Source organism: Stegodyphus dumicola, chromosome 1, assembly GCF_044657685.1.
Source record: "Stegodyphus dumicola isolate Sdum_Otavi_A_Nest chromosome 1, ASM4465768v1".
Lineage (NCBI taxonomy): Eukaryota > Metazoa > Arthropoda > Arachnida > Araneae > Eresidae > Stegodyphus > Stegodyphus dumicola.
The window spans coordinates 146,940,239-146,959,323 of record NC_140768.1 but is presented as its reverse complement, the minus strand read 5'-3'; the positions used below and the strand labels follow the sequence as shown (position 1 = coordinate 146,959,323).

At 35.5% G+C, this 19,085-nt stretch overlaps 3 protein-coding genes across 3 annotated transcripts; all 3 read left to right on the top strand.

Annotated features, from left to right (window-relative positions):
• The first annotated feature begins 11,928 nt into the window (after positions 1 to 11,928).
• On the top strand, positions 11,929 to 14,498 carry LOC118201878 (uncharacterized). Its single transcript, XM_085818714.1, has 5 exons — positions 11,929 to 12,004; positions 12,104 to 12,160; positions 12,252 to 12,959; positions 13,884 to 14,189; positions 14,283 to 14,498. The coding sequence occupies exons 1-5, from the start codon at positions 11,930 to 11,932 to the stop codon at positions 14,496 to 14,498; spliced, it is 1,362 nt and encodes a 453-aa protein (XP_085674840.1). The 5' UTR covers position 11,929.
• LOC146999302 (uncharacterized) lies at positions 13,751 to 16,251 on the top strand. Its single transcript, XM_085821704.1, has 7 exons — positions 13,751 to 14,189; positions 14,283 to 14,631; positions 14,715 to 15,086; positions 15,166 to 15,246; positions 15,327 to 15,585; positions 15,693 to 16,012; positions 16,117 to 16,251. Exons 2-7 carry the CDS (start codon positions 14,624 to 14,626, stop codon positions 16,118 to 16,120), a joined length of 1,044 nt encoding a protein of 347 aa, XP_085677830.1. The 5' UTR covers positions 13,751 to 14,189; positions 14,283 to 14,623; the 3' UTR covers positions 16,121 to 16,251.
• LOC118187164 (uncharacterized) lies at positions 16,122 to 17,884 on the top strand. Its single transcript, XM_085811343.1, has 5 exons — positions 16,122 to 16,413; positions 16,506 to 16,750; positions 16,830 to 16,917; positions 17,024 to 17,315; positions 17,418 to 17,884. The coding sequence occupies exons 1-5, from the start codon at positions 16,273 to 16,275 to the stop codon at positions 17,705 to 17,707; spliced, it is 1,056 nt and encodes a 351-aa protein (XP_085667469.1). The 5' UTR covers positions 16,122 to 16,272; the 3' UTR covers positions 17,708 to 17,884.
• The last annotated feature ends 1,201 nt before the right edge of the window (positions 17,885 to 19,085 follow it).

Genomic DNA, 19,085 nt, shown 5'->3' with positions numbered 1-19,085 from the left:
TCCAATTTCTTCTAGTCCACAACTAATTTTTTTATGTAATGAAATAATATATCTACTGTGATTTTCTTAACGGGTAGTATATGAACAACGTCTTTATATTTCGATGATATTCTCTGAACCATAAATACAAATGCACTGTTAGCTATATTTTCATTCAAAAAGTCCAAACCCAAAATCCTACCTCCTTTATAATCTAGGTAAGGCTTAATATGTATTTCATCAATAAGAAGTATGAAGTTTTTGTCATCTATTGTTACAAATGGGTCTTTTTGTTTAATATAGCTAAGAAAATTATCTTCTGATTGTTCTAAGATGGGATTTGAGTTATACTTTGTACATAATCGTAGCAAAGTATTTGGATGCGGAAAAGTAGCTATGCATGAATGTCTTAAAAATCTATATGCATGGGGAGAAATCGTAAAATGAGACAACAGAATATTAAAAATTCATGAGAATACATACTATGATGCTTGCTGTTACAAAGTAATGATACTTGGTCACATGAAAAATTTACAGTACTTCTTTTTTCGTCATTAACCAAATTTTTCAAATTATTTAAACAATGTTTCGTAGAATTAATACAGCTTTCAAGATTATCAGTGGGCACATTTATATTGAGTTTTAAATGATTTAGAACATCGAAAATTTCATGTACAGATTTTATACTTAATGGTAGACTAATTTTATTTACAACATTAATAGAGATATCTTTTGTGAAAGCTGTCATTTGTAAATGAGAATTAATGTTTACTGAAAACACCATTTCTGCAGTCGGTGGGCTATATGTTACAAAATGAAAATAAACGTTATATTTCTTATGCACAAAAATCCAGCTATCTGGAATTTCAGAATTATTCATGCATTTTAAACAGTCACTAAAAAAATTAAAATTATATCTAGATTCATACTCTTTTTGATATTTAATACTTTCAGCGATAGCAGCTTCTATGTGTCGTTGCTCAGTCTGGTGTTGTCTTACAGGCTCTCGCACTGCTGGAATAGATGATAAATACTTGGACAATTGAGAAAAATAGTAGGAATAGCTCCTTCTGCAAACAAGGTTGTTTTAATTTTATTTCTATAGTTTTCATCGTTTTTTCACCAAATGCTTGAGTAGTGCGTCTGATGGCAGCATCGGCAAAATAAAGTTCACACACCTAAAGCATCATATAATTTACTTTAACTTCTACAACAAAAAGTTTGTATTAACTTTAATCATCAACTTAAAAATTTTTTTGCTCATTTCAGCTTTGGTTTCAATTTTTATGATGTTCGAATGTGTTTTATTAAGCAGCGGAAAATAAAAGAAAAAAAAATCAATTACACATCATTCTACTCCCTAACATATTTCAACAATTTAAATGATCCTGCATAAAAAGTGATAATTAGCAAATTTACTTCATTCAAATCTTTACATGCTACAAAAACAAAAAAATCACAAAAGCACTCATTCAACTAATCTGTACACTGCCGTTTTAATGCATTTTGTAAAGGAAAAATGTATCTGCTATCCAAATAGCCTTACATAAAGGAGAATAATATGCTCTATTCTTCATGTAAGGTAATTAATTGAATAATTTAGTAGTTTACCTTTTGTTAAAACTACTTAAATGCATTTATTTTCAATGTAAAGTTAAGGGATAAATAATCTAAACTTATACTCTTTTATGGGATAAAGTATCTGAACTTTCACTCTTTTCTGAATTTTTTTTAAATGTATATAAATTACACCAATGATTTATTTCTTATAAAATTATGACATTTTTAGGGCCGGTGTAAATAGTCATAACTAAAGACAAGAGATATATTTACAAATATGGATTTCATTCTTTTTACTAAAGTTATTTATCATAAACTGACTTAAGTGAAACTAATTTATTTTAAGAATAACAAATATAAGTAAAACGTGATTTAAATTACTTATTATTCTTGTAGTATCTTGAATAAGTAATAATTTGTTATGCCAAAGTATTAATGCTATATCATAAAATCAGAACTCTTTACTTATTTAATTATTATTTAAAATTTAATATCAATTCAAGACTAATAGCACATTTTGAAAGGTAAAACAAAAGAGAATTTTTTTTTTTTTTTTTTTTAAATAAAACTCAAACTTACCTTGAAATGAGGTGATGGCTCAAAATCTCGCGGTATCTTTGCTAACCACTTTTTCTTCAGTTCAGGACATTTTGGGAAGCTAAAAACGGATACAATTGGACCATTTGGATAACTGCCCTTACAATTCGGAATACAGCATGTATTCACCATATTTTGCTAAAATAATCCGAGAGAATTATCAGGTTGTTGATAATCAAACCGAGAGAACCAGAAGAGCACAAACATACAGTAGAAGATAGTACTGACTGCTTGACCAAGCATTCTAAGCACATGGTGGGTCAATGGAATGGCGACGAACTGTTTCCCCAACTTGCGTGACGTCACAGTTTGGTTGGGAGGCCTTCTATTTCATGCGGCTTTGCCTTATGAGGTAGCAAATTTTCACCTCAGAATCGGCCATATTTATTTGTAAAAAATATTCCGATCCTATCTGTTCGGTCAGCCCATTATACCGGTTGATTGACATGACTCGTGACCACTTATACAGTTACCCTGATTTTAATAGCATTCCTGATAACCTTACCCTGTACTACGTTTCATGAACTAAAGAACTTCTCAGCAGAATTTGATGTTTCCAGCCTACCACCACCAAATTCAAATGTTCCACCAACGCTCAAATTATGTTGCGACGATGTCCATTTTTCTTTCTAATAATTTATTTTATATCAAAAATTAATCGGACCTTAAAAAATTTCACAATTTGCAATCAGTTTTGATGGAAGTTGAACCTCGAGTCCGAGTCCTTCAGTGTGAACACCACTGAAAGGTGCTTCGGCATAAAAAGGAGGAGAACTGACTTGACTGGGATATCAGTACGAGACCATTGGTTGGTTAATGGAGATTACGGCAAAGCACACTAGGGCTGTCTGCCTAAGGATAGGGATGCTTTCGTGGAGGACTTTCTAAGGGAAACTGAGTCGTATAGATGTTACAAATGGGAAAAATCACGAATAGAGCCAACGCCTTCACGGGATTCGAGCCTTGGACCAAACTACCAGTGTTCAGCGACTGTACTACTCAGCCTCCAGTAAAAGATGAATGCTTCATGTGTGATATCATGTTTGTGCAAAACTGTGTTACAAAATCAAGGTGGAAGTGGATGCCAGTTAGTTGTACTCAGATTGATTTTAACAGTTCAAAAGGTATGCTGTGAGGTAGAGATCATTGTTTGGATTGTCTTTTATTCAAAATATGCATTTATTAGAATATTATAAGAACACTGTTTCTAAATTTAAAATATGGATTTCACTTATTTTTCAATTTAAACAGCCTAACAGCATCAATTTTGCACTATAGGTGTTAAGTAGGTCATACAAATCTCAAAATGTACAATAAACGACTCAGGGATACAAGTTAAAGCAAAGCCAACGAGGGCTATTTGCTATTTAAAGTAGCGCTTTATAGGCATGTTTATGTCGAAATGTGGACTGTATGAGGCAATAATGTCTTTTAGTAGTTTTATTAAAACTTAACAATAATATACGTGATACATTACTTAGAAAATTCTCGACAATTGACACCGATGCGACTTGGTGTCTGCCGACGAACGAACTGACAACTTTCTCACCTAGTTGGCGGCATTCAGTTTGAATTGTAAGATCGCCAAGTTTGGCGCAATTACAGTTAAAGGAAACATTCTACCGCCCGTTGAATGATTTCATTCAACAAATAATATACAAGAAAATATCAATTCAGTTATAACAACAAATACTTACTTTAAAAAATACATAATATTCCGTATTGATTGTAATTCACAGCAATAAACATGTATGATAATGACATTACAATCAACTTAATATACTAAATACAAGCTAAATAATACAAAAATATCAAGGTGTTACACTATTTCTAAGTTCACAAGAATTCAGCTGTTTACATCAAAATAGATAATTTTGTTACTGGTCGTTTCAACAGACGATTTGAAGTTCGAACAGTGACTACTCTTATATTGCCATCAGTTCCAGGGAAAACCTGTACAGTACGACCAAGGGACCATTTATTAACGGGCAAATGATCCTCCTTTATCAAAACTACAGAATTAATTTTAACATTATGTTTTTGAAATTGCCACTAGTTCCTTTCTTGGAGGTGATTTAAGGGGTATCAGAAACCCCTATACCGACAATGTTAAATTGGCCATTTTCGATGTACCTTTTCTCAAAATCTGCTGTAGATACAAGCTTGAAATTGTTTCTGTAAATAAAGTATACCTATCTGATTATACTGAAATGAGATTTTGAAACATTTTGAATTTTAGAGTAAATTACAGGATATTTTGTTAGGCATAGTAAAATTTAGCACTTTTCTCACACAAAAAAATTTAAATTTTTTTTCTAAGTTTATTACAAAAAGCTCATTTCAGTAAATATTCGGAAACCTAATAAATATGCCATAAAAAGTTTAGATACCTGTGAGCAGTAGTTCCTGAGAATCACGTTTTAAAAAAATCACGTTTCGAGAAAAACGCGTTTTTATGTAAAAATCCTCATTGATCAAGGCAGTAGATGACAAATTAAAACTAGATTTTTTTACAGTTCTAATTTTCATAGAGATTAAAGAATGGCATTTTTAGAAAGATAAAAGTGTAGAGAGTTTGAAAATGCAAAAATCCGAAATCACAATTTTTTTTAAATTTTGGGGTTCCAATTCCCCTTAAGTAGTCATTACTCTATTTTTTTCAAAAACCCTAGACAATTTTGGTAATTTTTTTGCCAGCGGCATAATCTGTTCTCAGGCTTCTCCAGAAGTTCTGGTTCTGGAATCGCTGTAATAGGTCTAAAAATTAAAAAATGACGTGTAGTTAGAGCTTCAATACAATTGTCATCTGCCGGTAATGGAGTGATGGGCCTAGAATTTAATATACCTTCTATTTGAAGAGTCACTGTCATAAATTTGTCATACGTAAGTTTTGTTTCCCCAACGACACGTTTAAGGTGATATTTAAGTGATCTGACTCTTGCCTCCCAAAGTCCTCCAAAATTGGAAGCTCTAGGAGGCAAAAAGTTCCATTTTATTTCTTCAGAAGTCAAGTAATTTCCTAAAGATTCATCTGGGTTTTTAACAAGATTATACAATTTAGTCAATTCTCTACTAGCACCAACAAAACTCGTTGCATTGTCAGAAAATATGATCGAGCTTCTACCCCCTACGAGAGAAGAATCTTTTTAATGCAGCAATAAAGGCATCAGATGACAAATCTGATACTAATTCAAAATGTACTGCCTGAGTGACAAAACAAACAAAAATAGCAACATATATCTTTTGAAATTGTCCCTTTCGTTGATGTTTATACTTTATATAAAATGGGCCGCAAAAATCGATCCCTGTGCAATTAAAGGTGCACTTATTCTCACCCACTCCTGAGGAAGATGTCCCATTATTTGCTCAACTAGAATTGGTTTAGCACTTCTACAAACTACACAATTGTGCCCAATTTGTCGTGCCAGTTTCCGACCTTTAAGAGGCCAAAACTTTTCAGCAATGCTTGTGGACTTATATGCAGATATTTCTTATGGTAATGTTCCATTATCAGGTTCTGCGTTCCTCCTTACTTGCTTAGGGAACATTGACTGTCCTGACTAGGAACAGGAAGCTTACTAAAGCTATGTTCAATAAATTTGGGCAGTAGACAATACACACAAGAAGGGTATACGAAACCCTTTATTTTTCTCGCTTTACAATGGTTTCCGGACTTCGGAGACCAACCACTTGTGGTCTGAACGTAAGACTATAAAAATATTAACTAAACTCTAACTAAACTAACTTTGGAGTAATCAAACAAGTGCCTAACTCCAAGATTGGCCGTATATTAACAAAAAGCCGTATGTAGTACAGAGAACTGCTAACACTACGATACGTTTAAAATTATCAAGAGGATTAAACCTCTGGCCTTGAAGGCAACCAGCAAACGAGTAAAACTACTATGGCAAGCGGCCTGCTTCTAGTAACTTCTTCCTCTCTCTTGCTTGGCAAAAAGCCACAACTTAAGTACTTGGCGTTCGCAAGACAAATTTGCATAAATAAGTTAAAGCTTTCAATTCTGGCCGGAAGTAGAAAATAAGAAGTGATAGTAAAGATTTAAAATAAAATAAACGTTAGTAAAACTTAAGATCCTTACATACTTCCCGCCAGAGTTAATTAGTTTGAAACTGAGGTCTAAAACGACCTTGTTGAAAACTTTTAGCTCTAGAGTCTAACGCGAGGCCAATCTTTTACAAACATTTCTCACCAGAACTAGAAATTAAAAAAAGTCGTTTTTACATTATCACTTCATGGACCAGATTTTTCATCTGTACTGCATCTAAACAGGAGTTTCTTGTTGAAATCTGGTTCCTTCCAGAGATATGGAAGGAAAACTAGTTTAATGAAATGTTACACAATTAAATGGCAAGTAACATGAATACTCATATTTCTGTTTTAACATTCTTATTTCATTCATGACGTTATTTAATTATCTCCCTGTGCTCTCTGACATGTGTTGTAAAGGAAAACACCAAACACGAACGTGTTTATGTACAAGTGTTCAACACTACCGAATGCAATCAAAACACTAACGTGTTAAAATTCAACATAACAAGACCTCAGAACACACCTTATATTCATCTCTAAACCCTGAGGTACTATTCTGAAAAGTGGCTAACTCTGAAGTGTAGCGTCAAAGAGCCTAACTACATTCATTCAACCTTTAACACATATTCACAATAATTTGCTCTTTTTACAGTCACACGAATAGGTTAAAATTTTTAGCATTCCTTTCCCTTTTAACATATCACAGTATTTCTTAACGTTTAAAATAATAGTTCACATTGTATATAAGGACATATTAACATGTCGTTAATTTTACGCATTTTAAAACATACATTAGTAGTACATTGTTAACTTCTATTCTTTTCCAAGCAAGTACCAATTCTTCTACATTGAAATACTACATTTCAAAAGACTTTCAGACTAAAACTTCTTTCTTGCCAGACTCTTTTAAATAAAATTTTATACAATAACTTTTACAATTTTCTTAAGGTACCTTTCTCAACGATTATCAATGCTTTTACAATATTCAAGTATTTACACATTCCTATTATACATTAATTTTAGTTTTACTCGCGAGTAAAAGAAAAACATAATACCAAAATAGGTAACAATTCATTTCTCGCCTTTTTGGCGATAAAGGTAAACCTCACATGAAGTAAAACTTCTTGAATTCTGCCACTTGCAGTAAGAATGAAAGATTAACTTAAGATTTCAAAGTAACATAAAGTTTTACTTATCTTTGTGATATTCGGACATCCTTTTTCTGCCCAGGCCTGGAAGGTAGCGAAGACTACGGTTTGGTTTATCTTCCTTCTTGTGCGGGTTCGCCCTTCAGTTCCTTCCTCCATGAGCTTTCTTTTCCTTCCAGTTCGGTCACCCTTGAAGACCTTTTTAGCCTCTGCCTGTGGTCTCGGCCGTTTGATGGCAGCTGGTCTTGGCGGAAGCGGGACAACTCTCTCTCGTTCCTGCTTAGATCTCGTTGCTGGCTGTTCAAATTTTCCTTGTTTCTTTGCCTCCGCAGCTGGTGTTCCTTCATCAATTCGTCGACATTGGCTGCGTAGACTGTCCGATGGGTAGATCTTCCGTTTGGGAGCCGGGTTATAGTTGCCGTCATTTCTCCTGGCTCTCTTTGCATTCGTCGTACTTCTCCCTTCTTCATTCTGGGGGTGGTCGTGCTCTCTCTTTTTTGGTCGGCTGAACGGCTTCTTTTCCTTGTTACCTTCAATTTTCCAACGGGGAAAACTTTCTTTTCAATTGCTCCTGCCTCCTAATGGCTTGCCCTTGTGATTGTCGTTGTTCCACCTCTGGAGCTTGTGCCTGCAGTGCCTGCCGTGCCGGATCCTGCAAAATATCTTTAAATATTGGCATTTTATTACGATTATAGAATGGTTTTATCTGGTCAATGTTTGCGGAGCATGTTTCACCATTCCTGGCTTTTAACACCAGCCTAAATTATTTTTTCAATTAAATTAATTAAAAATTAACATACAGCCTAAATTATTTTTTCTATGACATAAGGTCCTTCAAATCGTGGAAAAAATTTGGCGGTTTTATCTTCTGGTACTGAAGAAAGTGAATGCTTAATTTTTAACACTTCATCTCCTGCTTTATAAGTTACTACCCGTCGTTTCATATCATAATAAAGTTTCTGTTTTCTCTGTGCTACTTCAGTGTTCTTTTTTTGCTTCTTTAATTAATTTTTCTATATCGCCCATTTTAAATTCTGGGGCTCTTTGTTGAACATAAAATAATTTATCTAACGGCGTTATAATCTTTCTGCCTAAAAATAACTCAGCAGGAGTTTTCCCCGTCGTATATTGTTTTGCGGTCCTAAGGGCGAAAGCTAATTCATTGACATAGTTATCCCAGCTTTTATGAAAATTTTTAACATAACTACGGATAATTTTCACTATATTTCTATTGACCCGTTCCGCTATATTTGATTGCGGCCGATACGAGACCATTTTTAAATTACGTATGCCCAGTTTTTGGCACATGTCTTCAAATATATTACTTACGAATTGAGGACAATTATCCGATATAACTTTTAGGGGCGCACCGTATTTTAAAATATATTTATTTAAAATAGAATCAGTAACTAATTTCGCGGAGGCTCGTTTTAAGGGAACAATTTCGGTCCACTTACTAAAATGATCAACCATAACAAGGAGATACCGACTTTTATTTAACTGACTTTTTGGGAAAGGGCCCAATAAATCGATGCCGATTATTTCATTTGGAAATTCGGATTTAATGCTATTTAGAAACCCGGCCGGGCGGAAATTAATATAATTAACTGCTTGACATGTTGGGCAGGACTGGACATACGCCCTTGTTAGCTTTTGCAGTTCAGGAAAATAGACTGCTTCGCGTACGCGTTGGATAGTTTTTCGAATACCAGCATGAGAAGCTAAAGGGCAGTCGTGTAACTTCTGCAGGATATTTAATCTAAGACTAGCTGAGATAACAGGTCGAAATTCGTTGTTGGAATTTGTAGTTTTTGTATAAAATAATAGACCATCTATTAGTTCGTAATGGGCCGCCCTATTTCTTATCGCCACAATATCTTGGTGGCTAAAACTTTCAGGATCCTTTAAATACTCATAAATGTTTTTAAATTCAGGATCCTTACCCAGTTCGGTTATTACAATTTCTCGGGAATTTATTGTACATGCTGTGAGCATTGCCACCTTTACAGTATTACCTTCTTCATCTATTTTTATTCTGGATAGGGCATCTGCTACGATATTTTCCTTTCCGGGGGTATGCTTGATTACCAGATTATATTCTTGTAGCTTGAGTGCCCATCTTATTAACCTTGGGGATAAGTTTTTCCCTGAGTACAATCTAGTTACCGCCGCATGATCAGAGTACACTGTTATTGGCGCCCTTCCAAAATAGACTCGAAACTTTTGCACTGCTAACAGAACTGCAAGTGCCTCTCTCTCTCAGTCGCGGAATAATTTCTTTGTGTTTGATTTAAAGTTCGACTAAAAAATGCCACGGGCTGCTGATTTTGCTGAAGTACCGCTCCTACCGCATAATCAGAAGCATCCGCTGAAATTTCTAAATTCTCATCATTTTCAGGAAATTTCAAAACAGGGGCTTGCGTTAATGCTTGCTTTAATTTTCCGAAAGCACTTTTGGCTTCGCCCGTCCACGAGAATCTTGCCTTTTTGCTTTTTAATTTTAACAATGGTTCAGCAATAGCTGCAAAATCTTTTATAAAGGACCTATAATATGAACAAAGTCCTAGAAAAGAAGAGAGCTTCTTCGTCGTATTTGGCGGCGGATACTTTTGCACAGCGATTATTTTTGATTCGTCTGTCTCGTTTCCTTTCTGAGATATTTTGTAACCTAAGTATTTTAATTCAGGGGCTGCAAATTTGCACTTTCCGACATTAACTTTTAGACCGGCCTCATTTAATAATGAAAACACCTGTCTTAAATCCTGTACATGTTGGTCAAGATTATCACTAGTAATAATGATATCGTCTAAATAGATAAATGTGGACTTTCCAAGAACAGGCCTTAGCACAATGTCCATACATCGCTGAAATGTTGCCGGTGCCCCTGAAAGGCCAAACGGCATACGCAGGAATGCATAAGTGCCAGACTTGGTTATAAAAGCAGTCTTAGGCACATCTTCCGGTCTAACACCTATTTGAAAATAACCAGTCGTTAAGTCTAAAGTAGTCATGTATTTGGTAGAAGTTATGTTCCTTAGAATTTCTTCGATAATAGGTAACGGATATACCGGATATTTAGTCATGGATTTTAATTTACGATAGTCAATTGCAAAACGCCACCTTTTTGGATGTGTTACCGGATAGTCATTATTTTTCTTACATAACACAAACGGGCTAGCATAACTACTTGAGATGGGCGTTATGATCTTTTTACGTAACATATCTCGAATGTGCCATTCTATAATTTTTTCTTTATTCTTATCATATCAGTATGTTTTGTGGCGAACTGGCAGTGAATCTCCGGTGTCGATACTATGGTTAGTAACTTGAGTAAATCCGGGAATATCACTAAATAACGAAGCAAATTCACTTACCACTTGTCGAATTTTTTGTTGCTCTTCCTTAGGCAGGTGGTCGAGGTTTAACAGTAGTAACCGGAGGTAACCGTGCGGTCAAAGGATGCCGCCATGACGTAATATAACAATAGATGACGTAAGAGAACAATAGATACCGCAATGGGGGCGTTCCTTTGATGTGCCGCCTCCGCCATCTTTGATCACGTGACAACCGGAAGTGACGTCACAGAAAAGCGTGGCCTCCGCCATCTTGGATTTCTCCGGAAGTGACGACACCAGCGCCATCTTGTATCATGTCATGGAATGACATCATCAAAGTTTCGTTTTTATTCTTTGTGATATACGTTTTAATTTATTATTTTAAGTGTTTAATCATTTTTATTCATTATTTTTAATTATGTTTCGTTATTTAATTGTGAATCATCCTTTTTTAATTATTTAATCCGTCATTATTTTTAATTAGTTTTAATTGATTACATTATATTTTTAATACTTTTTAATGAATTTAATATTATTTTCCCTGAATTTTAAAAGTAACTCCACGGCTGAGATTCGAACTCGCTATCTCTGGGATGGGAGTCTAGCGCTTTACCGCTCAGCTAAGCCCTTCATGTTATCAAACCTGTTATTTTTCCGTTTGGAGCGAAAATCACCATGACGTCAATAGGCTGGGGGGGGGGAAACAGGCAAACGTCATCTCTTTCACGTTGCAGCCTGTCGAAACCGCTTCACGCTTTCTACATCCGCCGTGGCGAACGTATACAATCTTAACAACCAATCAGATTCTCACTAATATTTTCTATCTTATTTCAGCCAATCAGCGTGTTTGTTTCTTATACATCGCCTATAAATTCGCTCGCTTTCACGATTTCATCATTTCTACTCTGATTCTTGCTGAGTGAACGTCATTTTTACTCTGTCATTTTCCTGCGCCATTTCCTTTTCTTGTACACGATGTCTGCTAAACGAACTTATTCTGCATCTAATATAAGTATTTTTTCGCTTGTACTTAATGTCTAGATTACTATTTTAAACACGAATTTTATTTCTTTTTGAATGTTTTATTTATTTAAATTTTTAATTGTTAGGTCCTGTTTGAAGATCCTGACTTTCCTTTTCGGGACTCAGATGACGATGTAAGTTTTTACACGTATTTTTAACGCACTTTTTTATTTAACGTATTTTATTACTATTTGAATGTATTTTAAACGTATTTTATTTTATTTTGATAGTTAATCGATGAAGTGGATCAGATTTTTTCTGGAAAATCCTATGGATCTACCCTTGTATTATCAAGTGGGTTCCGGATTTGAGGTAAATATTTAAGTATATCTTTATTTAAGTATTTCAGCATTTTTAGATTCTGCTAGAATACTTTTTTCTTAGTACTAAAATTAATGTATTTATTTTTAGACTTCTTCCTCATCAGCTCATGGCCCTGTGTATATGGCTGCTTCGAATGAACGATCGGTATATATTTTTCTTTTCTTGCATGATTTATTAAAATAATGTATTTTGAAAATGTTTAATTATTACTGAAACTTATTTATTTTTTTTCCAGATTGATGAGGCGATTGTACTCACAGAGAAGTCTCGTCGACGGAACCATAAATATCAGGCCGAGGAGATTACCTTGCGGGCCAGTATAGATATGGAACGGCTGCCTCAGAACGTGCAAGGCATCCCGATGGTCCGAATTCCTGACACCGTCCGGGAGTTGTTTGAGCAACTTATTCGCCGGACAACAGCAAATCTGGGCCCATCAGACCTCATCCGATTCTGTATCCAAGCAGATGGGTTGGATAAGCCGATTAGCACGTCCCTGATGGCAGTTTCAACTTTAACAGTTGAAAAGATTCTGCCTGCCGTGATGAAAGTGTTGCAGTCTAAAGACAAAATTGAACTGGATACGGGATTTGCAGTTGATGTGATCACCATAAAACGCCCTGTGGGTGCCGGACGAAATAGGAAAGTAGTCAACATCTCCATGGACAGATTAAGGAAACAGTCCATTCTGTCTATTCCATACGACGAGGAAGGACTGTGCTGTGCCAAAGCTATTGTTTATGCCTTGGCGCATTTGAACAAGGACACGAGGGCCATTAATGCATTGAGAGATCGGCGTAATCCAACTCTGATGAACCGCGCAAGGGAACTTCATTTGGATGCGAATGTATCTTTAGGCCCTTGCACTTTTGTAGAAATTGCCTTATTTGAAGAGCACTTGGACACACAAATTGCAGTGTTCTCTTCGGAAAATCTGAATAGGGTAAGTCAATTTTTGTCTCAAGATATTTCTGCTTGTAAATATTAGCTTTGAAATTACCTGAATTTTTTCTACATATTTATTTATTTTAAAATCGTAATTTGATTTTAGTTCCATTTTGTTTATTTGTCAAATTGTGAATGAAAAAAATTTATTTTGGTATGATTTTTAAAATTAATCTTAAACAGTTTTTGTATTAAAGTTTATGTATTTATTGGTGATACTTTCATTTTGTTTATGCGTTGAAAAATATAGCTTGACAAAACTGAATGCAGGCTGAAAATTTATTTTACTTTAAATTTTAAGATTAATATTTGTTCATGCATATTGTTTTTCCATGTTAAAAATATAACGGCTAAAAATTGATTTCTAAATTGTTCGATTTTTGAATTATTTTTAAAGTTTCTGCATGGTGACTTTTTCATTTCCACCTTAAAAATATAACTTGTAAAAATGTTTTATTTTTGATAAAAATTTTAAACTTATTTTATGCAATTCATTTACATGTTAAAAAATATATCTCGTAAAATAATTTTATATTTATTAAATTTGTATTTTATGCATGCATTTCGTTTCCATGTATAACTTGTAAATTTACATGCATGGTAAATTTTTATTTTAGATTACTTTTCAAATTATTTTTTATTTTATGCATGCAATTTATTTAGACGTTAAAAATATAACTTGGAAAAAGGTTTTATTTTTGACAAAATTTTAAACTTACTTTCTGCAGTTCGTTTAGATGTTAAAAAAATAACTTGTAAAAATTTTTTATTTTCGGTTAAATTTGTATTTTATGCATGCAATTCATTTCCATGTATAATTAACTTGGAAAAATTAAATGTGTAGGTAATTTTTAGATGTTAAAAATGGATTTATAAATAGTTCAAGATTACTTTTAAGAGAAAATGTTTGTCTATGTTTTAGGTGGTCTATAAAGGCAAAGAGAGGCCTCAGCGGATCAATTTGTGGCTCCACGGTGGACATTACGACGTCATCAAATCTCTGAAAGGATTTTTCGGCAGCAACCATTATTGCACAACCTGTGAAAAAGCCTACCAAATGCCTGAAAGTCATAGATGTGCCAATGCGTGCCCTATATGCCTAAGGACTGATTGCTTTCCAGGCCAGCCCCAACGATGCCCTGACTGTGACCGTCTCTGCCGATCCGATGTCTGTTATGCAGCACACAAAGCCCTCACTGGAAACCAAGAGTTTTCACTTTGCGATTGGGTAAGTGTTTTGAAAATATATCTTAATGATCAAAGTTATTTATCATATAATTTTCTCAAAATTGTTATGTTAAAAAAATTATTGTCGTTACAGGTATGCCAGTGCAGGGACTGCTGCCAAGTGATTGAACGCCGTAAGTGCCCTAAAGATCTGCATAAGTGCGGTACCACCAAATGTCCGTCTTGCGGCCAGTTTGTCGTGGCTGCTGAGCACCGTTGTTATTTGCGACGTGTTGCTCCGAAGAAGTCTGATGATGATTCATCTTTTTTGACTTTAAAACGGACCAGTCTTCGGGGGAGCATCTCGTAAATTTCGCGGTGGCTCAGTATGCCGACGGCACTGAAAAGGTGTTCCCGGGTTACGAAGCATGCCAAGATTTCTGCACCTGGCTGTTCACCCCACAACACAAGGGCTTCACAGCCGTGGCACACAACATGAAAGGGTAAGTTAAAAATACCATAGTTTGCATGCTTTAATTATGACTATGCTTTCAATATTATTCATGATATTTTTTTTTACTTACAGGTTCGATGGGCAGTTCGTGATGGCCTGGCTCCTGGAGCAAGGTACAGCGCCGGAGGTGATCCTTAACGGGTCTATGATCATGAGTGTAAGACACCCCAGTCTCAACATTCGGGTCATAGACTCGTTAAACTTTTTACCGATGGCGTTGGCCAAACTACCGGGATGCTTCGGTCTCACCGAATTAAAGAAAGGATACTTCCCTCATCTCTTTAACTCGAGGGAAAACCAGAGTTATGTCGGACCGCTGCCTGAAGCCCGGTACTACAGCCCGGATACCATGAGCACTTCAACCCGACAAGCATTTCTGTCCTGGCATGAAGCACACAAGGGGGATGTGTTTAACTTTCAAGATGAGATGCTGGCCTATTGCAGGTATGTTTTTTCCTTTTTTCTTGCTTTAATTTTATATTTTATGTTTCGTATATTTAACATTTTCTTTTTATATTCATAGATCGGACATGGATATTCTTCGCCGCTGTTGTCTGGAGTTTCGAGCCCAGTTTTTGAATGTGGCGAATGTGGATCCATTCCAGTAAGTCATTTTCTCATTTTCTTATACAATAATAATCATATTTACAGTTCATTAAATCGTTCTTATTTTTGTCTTTTCAGATACGTGACCATTGCGTCAGCCTGTATGGCAACGTATCGGAGTGGCCACATTCAACCCGACACGATTGCCATGGTGCCTACACACGGCTACATCAACTCAACGAATTACAGCCCTGATTCGATCCGATGGTTGGACTTTGTTGCTGCTTCGGAAGGCCTACAGATTCAACATGCGTTGAACGGTTCCGGAGAGCACAGAGTCGCCGGAATCTCGGTAGACGGATTCTGCCAAGAAACACAAACCGTCTATCAGTTTCAGGTATGTAAAAAGTAAATTATATTTCTATATGATTCTTTTTAATGATTTTACACTTTTAATGTTTAATTTACATGTGGAACACTATTAATATATTTGTATTATTTTAGGGCTGTTTCTTTCACGGATGTAGTTCGTGTTACGATGGTGATATCATACATCCACTGAAAGGGGTTTCCATGGCAACGTTAAGAGAAAAGACAGAAGAGACGACAAGAAAGCTTCGCACCCAGGGTTTCCACGTCATCGAAATGTGGGAGCATGAATTTCAAAGAGAGAAGGAGGAAAATCCAGATCTCCAAGCTTTCCTGGATCAACACCATCTGAGGGATCGACTCGCGAGTCATTTTTTGGAGGAAGGACCAATGCCCTCAAATTGTTCCACGAGGGAGACGCAAAATATGTGGATTTTACCTCACTCTATCCCTGGGTTCGTACTTTTTATTATTTCAAAAATGTTTACTTAAACTTTTCTAAATTTTCTGTATATTTTTATGATGTGTTTTTTCTGACTTTTTTTGTTTTTATTCACAGGTGAACAAGTATTGCGTCTACCCTGTGGGACATCCAACAATCATCACGGAAAGCTTTAGAGATGTGGAAGATTATTTTGGAATTATCCAATGCCGAGTGATTCCTCCACGGAATCTGTATCTTCCGGTACTGCCCTATCGGTGCCTGAAGAAGCTGATGTCCTCCCTGTGTCGGACTTGCGCCCTTCTTCAACTGCAGACTCCGTGTACCCACACAGACGACGAGCGAGCTCTTGTCGGAACGTGGGTAACGGAGGAAGTCAAACTGGCGAAAAAGAAAGGCTACCGCATCACACATGTAAGTACTCAAAGATTATTTTAATCTTTATTTAGTTTCAGAGGTTACTTTTAAAATTTTTTTATAACTGACATTTATTTTTTATTTTCTAGATTTACGAAGTGTACCATTTCCAGGCATCGTCTACTTCTCTGTTCAGATCATACATTGATCTGTTTCTGAAGATCAAGCAGGAAAGTAGCGGATGGCCTTCGGAGTGTGTGACGGAACTAGCCAGACTGAAGTACATTCGCCAATATGAAGAAAGAGAGGGTGTCAAGTTGGAGGCCGAAAAAATATCGAAAAACCCTGGGCGTCGACAAGTCGCCAAGTTGGCCCTGAACAGTTTCTGGGGCAGGTAAGATGATTTCTTTTGGACTTAAATTTTTTGTAAACATTTTTAATTCTTTGTGATTTATGTTGGATTTTTTTTTCAGATGGGGTATGAACGTCAACAAAGGACAGCTTACTTATGTGCATACGGTGCCAGAATTTAATAAGATGTTGGCGGATCCTACTAAAACAGTAAGTTTCCTTACCGATTTTATTCATCTGTAAACTCAATGTATTTTGAGCTGTTAACTCATAACTATTTTGAACTGTTATCTCATGACTCTTCTTTTATTTTCAGATCAAGGATGTCTTTCTTCCCACGTCTGAGGTGGCTGCCATTTCCTGGGAATCTTCAAAGGAGTTTGTGCCGCAGGATGCCTCTACCAACATTTTCCTAGCGACGTTCATAACAGCTTGGGCTCGTCTCAAGCTGTATAGTGAAATGGAAAAATTGGGTAGGGACGTCCTGTATCACGACACAGACTCCATAATATATGCCTCAAATGGAAGAAATGATCCCCCGTTAGGAAATTTTCTTGGAGAGTTCACGGATGAACTGGAGGGTGATGTCATCAAAACCTTCGTCTCTGGTAAGGACCTTTAAAAAGTTCTTTATTTAATGTGTACCAAAAATGTTTAATGCATGTTTTTTATTATTATCTCTTTTTCTCATGATCTTGTTATTTTTTCAGAAGGACCGAAAAACTACGCATACCAGACGGCCACTGGGAAAACCTGCTGCAAAGTCCGAGGATTTTCCTTGAACTTCCGGAATTCTCAGTTGCTGAATTTTGAAAGTATGAAACGGTTGGTCTGCAGCCTCGACCGAAGTGAGATCATCTCTCTCCACAACCCCTCCAAAATCACCCGAGAAGCGAAGAGAAGAAAGGTGATGAATAAACCCGAGACAAAAATGTACAGAATTGTATTAGACAAACGGGTAATTCAAAAAGACTTGAGCACATTGCCGTATGGTCATTAGTATATTGAAGAAGAACTTTTTATGTTTATGTTAGAACCTTATCTGAAAATGAAATTTTGTATGTAAATATATATATATATATATATATATGTGTGTGTGTGTGTGTGTGTGTGCAGAATCATGCATTTGTATGTGTATAAAAGAAAACTTATTTAGAAAAAAAATAAATAAACAGAAGTTTGAATGATAAAATTGTGTTTTTCTTATTTGAAAGGATTTCATGAAAGGTAAGTTTTTCCTAGAAAATAATTGTCATATTTTATTTTCAAAAATTATGTTAACTTAATTAGAAAGAAATACAACACCAATGATCAGCCATTACATTTATTCACGTATCATTACAATTTCAGCCATAGTTTGGAAGATGCGTTTCTTTTAGGTCTAGCATACATAGTTTTTACATTCATTAAATGTTTGTTTTTCACAAAGTCTTGAGGAAAGTTGTTAACATTCAGTACATTTTTACACTGTTTAAAGGCAAAAGGTTTTTGAGTTCTATTTCTCAACAGAAAGTTTATCAACTGAACAATGTCAGAGCCAGAAAACACATGATCATCCAGAATGAGTTCTTTATTCTGTGTCCAGGAAATCTGATGCTCTTTTAGAAAATCTATTATTTTCTGTGCCGTTCTTTTCTGCTTCACAGGAACTGTTTGCATAATTTCTTTTTCTATATCTTTCTCAGAACGTTGTTCAGGCGGTTGTTCTTCGGAAGTGTTCACATGAGGAAATGTAACATACTTTTGCAGAACCTGGATGTACAATTTAGACTTTTCTTCATCATCCATTTTCTTTTTTAAGATGTTTTGAATTTGGGTATCTAAATCACTCAAATGTTCATCTTCAAATTGCTGCATACGATCCAGGGGTACCAGCGCAAATTTCTTACTGTGTTCCATGGATAAGGGAGGATAAGACACTGACTGCTGCAGGAATCAGGAAAGATAGGAAACCGTCACCTTTTTGAACCAAAAGACGTCTTTTCTTAAAAAGAGGTACTTTTTTGTCCGCTAGTTTTCTTAAAGTTCTTTTAAAAGGGGCGAGTCGATTTTTGACGCGTTTGGTGATTTGTACGTTTTCTTTTAGAAGATTTAAAACGCATTCACAAACTGATTTGATGAGATGATTCGGACACTTTTTCAGTACAGCTGCTTTTATTCGACTTTTTCCTAATAGTTTTAGATAATCCACATCCTTCAGATGAGACATGCTGATGACAAATGAGCTCTTTTTCTTGCACACTTTCTTTTATATAGGTAGCAAATGCAGCCGCTTTGTTTAAAGCACAGCAATTAAATCCTTTTGCATGAATCGAACATGTTAAAGAACTTTTCTTTTTTAAATTCTCTATCTTAGGACAGTCTAGATTTATGATGTC

What these genes read in the sequence shown, in the direction of transcription:
- LOC118201878 (XM_085818714.1), top strand. Translation starts at nt 11,930, where the DNA reads ATGAAGTGGATCAGATTTTTTCTGGAAAATCCTATGGATCTACCCTTG. An exon ending in CTTCGGAAAATCTGAATAGG is followed by an intron (nt 12,960 to 13,883) that starts GTAAGTCAATTT and finishes TCTATGTTTTAG; the next exon opens with GTGGTCTATAAAGGCAAAGA. An exon ending in AGTTTTCACTTTGCGATTGG is followed by an intron (nt 14,190 to 14,282) that starts GTAAGTGTTTTG and finishes TTGTCGTTACAG; the next exon opens with GTATGCCAGTGCAGGGACTG.
- LOC146999302 (XM_085821704.1), top strand. An exon ending in GAGATGCTGGCCTATTGCAG is followed by an intron (nt 15,087 to 15,165) that starts GTATGTTTTTTC and finishes TTATATTCATAG; the next exon opens with ATCGGACATGGATATTCTTC. An exon ending in GCGAATGTGGATCCATTCCA is followed by an intron (nt 15,247 to 15,326) that starts GTAAGTCATTTT and finishes TTGTCTTTTCAG; the next exon opens with ATACGTGACCATTGCGTCAG.
- LOC118187164 (XM_085811343.1), top strand. Translation starts at nt 16,273, where the DNA reads ATGTCCTCCCTGTGTCGGACTTGCGCCCTTCTTCAACTGCAGACTCCG. An exon ending in AAGGCTACCGCATCACACAT is followed by an intron (nt 16,414 to 16,505) that starts GTAAGTACTCAA and finishes TTTATTTTCTAG; the next exon opens with ATTTACGAAGTGTACCATTT. An exon ending in CATCAAAACCTTCGTCTCTG is followed by an intron (nt 17,316 to 17,417) that starts GTAAGGACCTTT and finishes TTATTTTTTCAG; the next exon opens with AAGGACCGAAAAACTACGCA.